The sequence below is a fragment of the Vigna radiata genome, chromosome 7 (genome assembly GCF_000741045.1).
Source record: "Vigna radiata var. radiata cultivar VC1973A chromosome 7, Vradiata_ver6, whole genome shotgun sequence".
NCBI lineage: Eukaryota > Viridiplantae > Streptophyta > Magnoliopsida > Fabales > Fabaceae > Vigna > Vigna radiata.
The window spans coordinates 23,302,130-23,304,137 of record NC_028357.1 but is presented as its reverse complement, the minus strand read 5'-3'; the positions used below and the strand labels follow the sequence as shown (position 1 = coordinate 23,304,137).

Sequence of the window (2,008 nt, the reverse complement as noted above, 5' to 3'; positions counted from 1 at the left end):
TATAACGTATTTATAAGCCTTATAAATAATATATAATGACTCTTTTCACACTAAATCATTTATTATTTTAGTCAATTTCAACCTTAATACATTATATTTTTAAGCATTATAAAAAATTTGATAATAATTTAAATTAACAATATATATATACAATATTTTGATAATTTTTTATTATTTATTGCTTGATTATTATAATTATTATTAAATATTAAATATAATTCAAAAAATACCCGTGTAATGAACGGTACAAATACTAGTTCATTCTACAAATGTCACACAATCTTCATGGAATAATCATTGCACCAAAACTTTCTAAATAAACAAATCAAAAGAATCTGATACAAAATTGTTGTTGTAACTGTTGTAAGCAATAAGTGCTAAAAAAACAGAACAAAAAACTAAAACACAAATATACTATACTGTAAGAGAAAACATATATATCTAAATAAATAGGATCTACTTTCTTCTGTGCATATAGTTTAGAAAATGAGGTTGAAGCATATTAGAAACATCATTAGGTTCAAATCCTTGTGATGGACCTGGTCGATTTGACAGGCTCTGGAATGTTGCATCGCACTGCAATTGAACAGGAAGAGTTTGCAAAGCAACATCATTATACGGCTGCATTGTTTGAATATTTGCATTGTAATAGCACGATGATGAATTTTGGTTTTTGTTTGTTCTATCATCCTGTTGCGTATTCATTTTATGATCAATTGCACCAACTTGATTATTCCAATCCACTGCTATATTTTTATCTATCAATTGGGTAAAGTTTTGACCCAATTGAAAGAAAGAAGGTAGAGAAGTTTGGCTGAGATGACATGGATAAAATGGTACTTGATTGTTATCATTAGTAGGAAAAACCTGTGTTTGAGACATGTTCTGCATGAAACTGAGGTGACTACCTAAAGTTGGAGCCAAGTAAGGAACAAGTGCTTCATCATTGTCTGATTCTTCTATTACTTTTCCCTTTGAATCTCGTTTGAACATGTTCATCCTATGATTACAAGCATCAAGCTTAGCATCCAAAATGCTTACAAACATCCTCAACTGTTCCTCTTCAAGAGTATTGTAAGAGTCATCCCAGGTTGGATACATGAGTTGGATCTTCCCTTTGTGCACTTTGGAAATCTCTCCTTCAATCCTTTTCATCCTTTCATCGAAATACTCTTCCACATCATACACCTTTGGACGCCTATCACTGGTAGTGTTCAGATATTTCTGAATCACACGTTTCAACTCTCTTGGTTCTTGTGGCCATATTTCAGGTTCATCAAGAAACTTTGAGGCAAAGATAATCACACCAACGTCAACTGAACAAAGTGTTGAAAACTCGTAAACTTTCTTCATTAATCCGTTCTTTCTCTTCTGAAATGTTGTCTTTCGAGCCTTCTCTTTCTCGATCAGATCCATGGGTATCCTTCCACGCCCCATTTTCTGTTATACACATTGCCAACATTCACTATCCAAGTGTTTGCACAAAAGTTTATACGCAAATAGTAATATATAACAATATTTTGCAACAACAAAATTGTTTCTTTGCATCAGAATAGAAATAAGCTGTGTTAATCGCTTTAGCAATGTTAACTACGCAAAGTCATCCAAGTTCTGGTTGAGATGACAGTGTTAGGCTGAAGATATATGCAGCAAAAGAAAACTAAAGTTTTCGCATAAATGCATACAACATAAATAACATTAACATTTTCATGATTCAAGTGCACATACCTCTTTGATCTTCCTTTTTCCTTTTTCTTTTTTCTTAGCAATCGTTTGCTTCTTCAAGAAAGTCTGCTTTGTATTATCTCTTAAACTTCTCTGGTTTATAATACATAGATGGCATGATAGCATAATGAGCGTTGTCTTAATCTCTGATTAAATAATAATCGGGATTTTCATTAATTAATTCTTAAAAATCTAAACTATTATTATAAAATCCGGACATGAAATATATTTTCATTATTTTATTCATAAAAAATATATATATATATTTAATGACTTAAATCTT

At 30.9% G+C, this 2,008-nt stretch overlaps 1 protein-coding gene across 1 annotated transcript; it reads right to left on the bottom strand.

Annotated features, from left to right (window-relative positions):
• Positions 1-456: 456 nt before the first annotated feature.
• On the bottom strand, positions 457-1,437 carry LOC106766194 (floral homeotic protein GLOBOSA-like). Its single transcript, XM_014650943.1, has one exon. It carries the CDS (start codon positions 1,435-1,437, stop codon positions 457-459), a length of 981 nt encoding a protein of 326 aa, XP_014506429.1.
• Positions 1,438-2,008: the final 571 nt, after the last annotated feature.

Coding starts and splice junctions, on each gene's coding strand:
- LOC106766194 (XM_014650943.1), bottom strand. CDS start 1,437: ATGGGGCGTGGAAGGATACCCATGGATCTGATCGAGAAAGAGAAGGCT.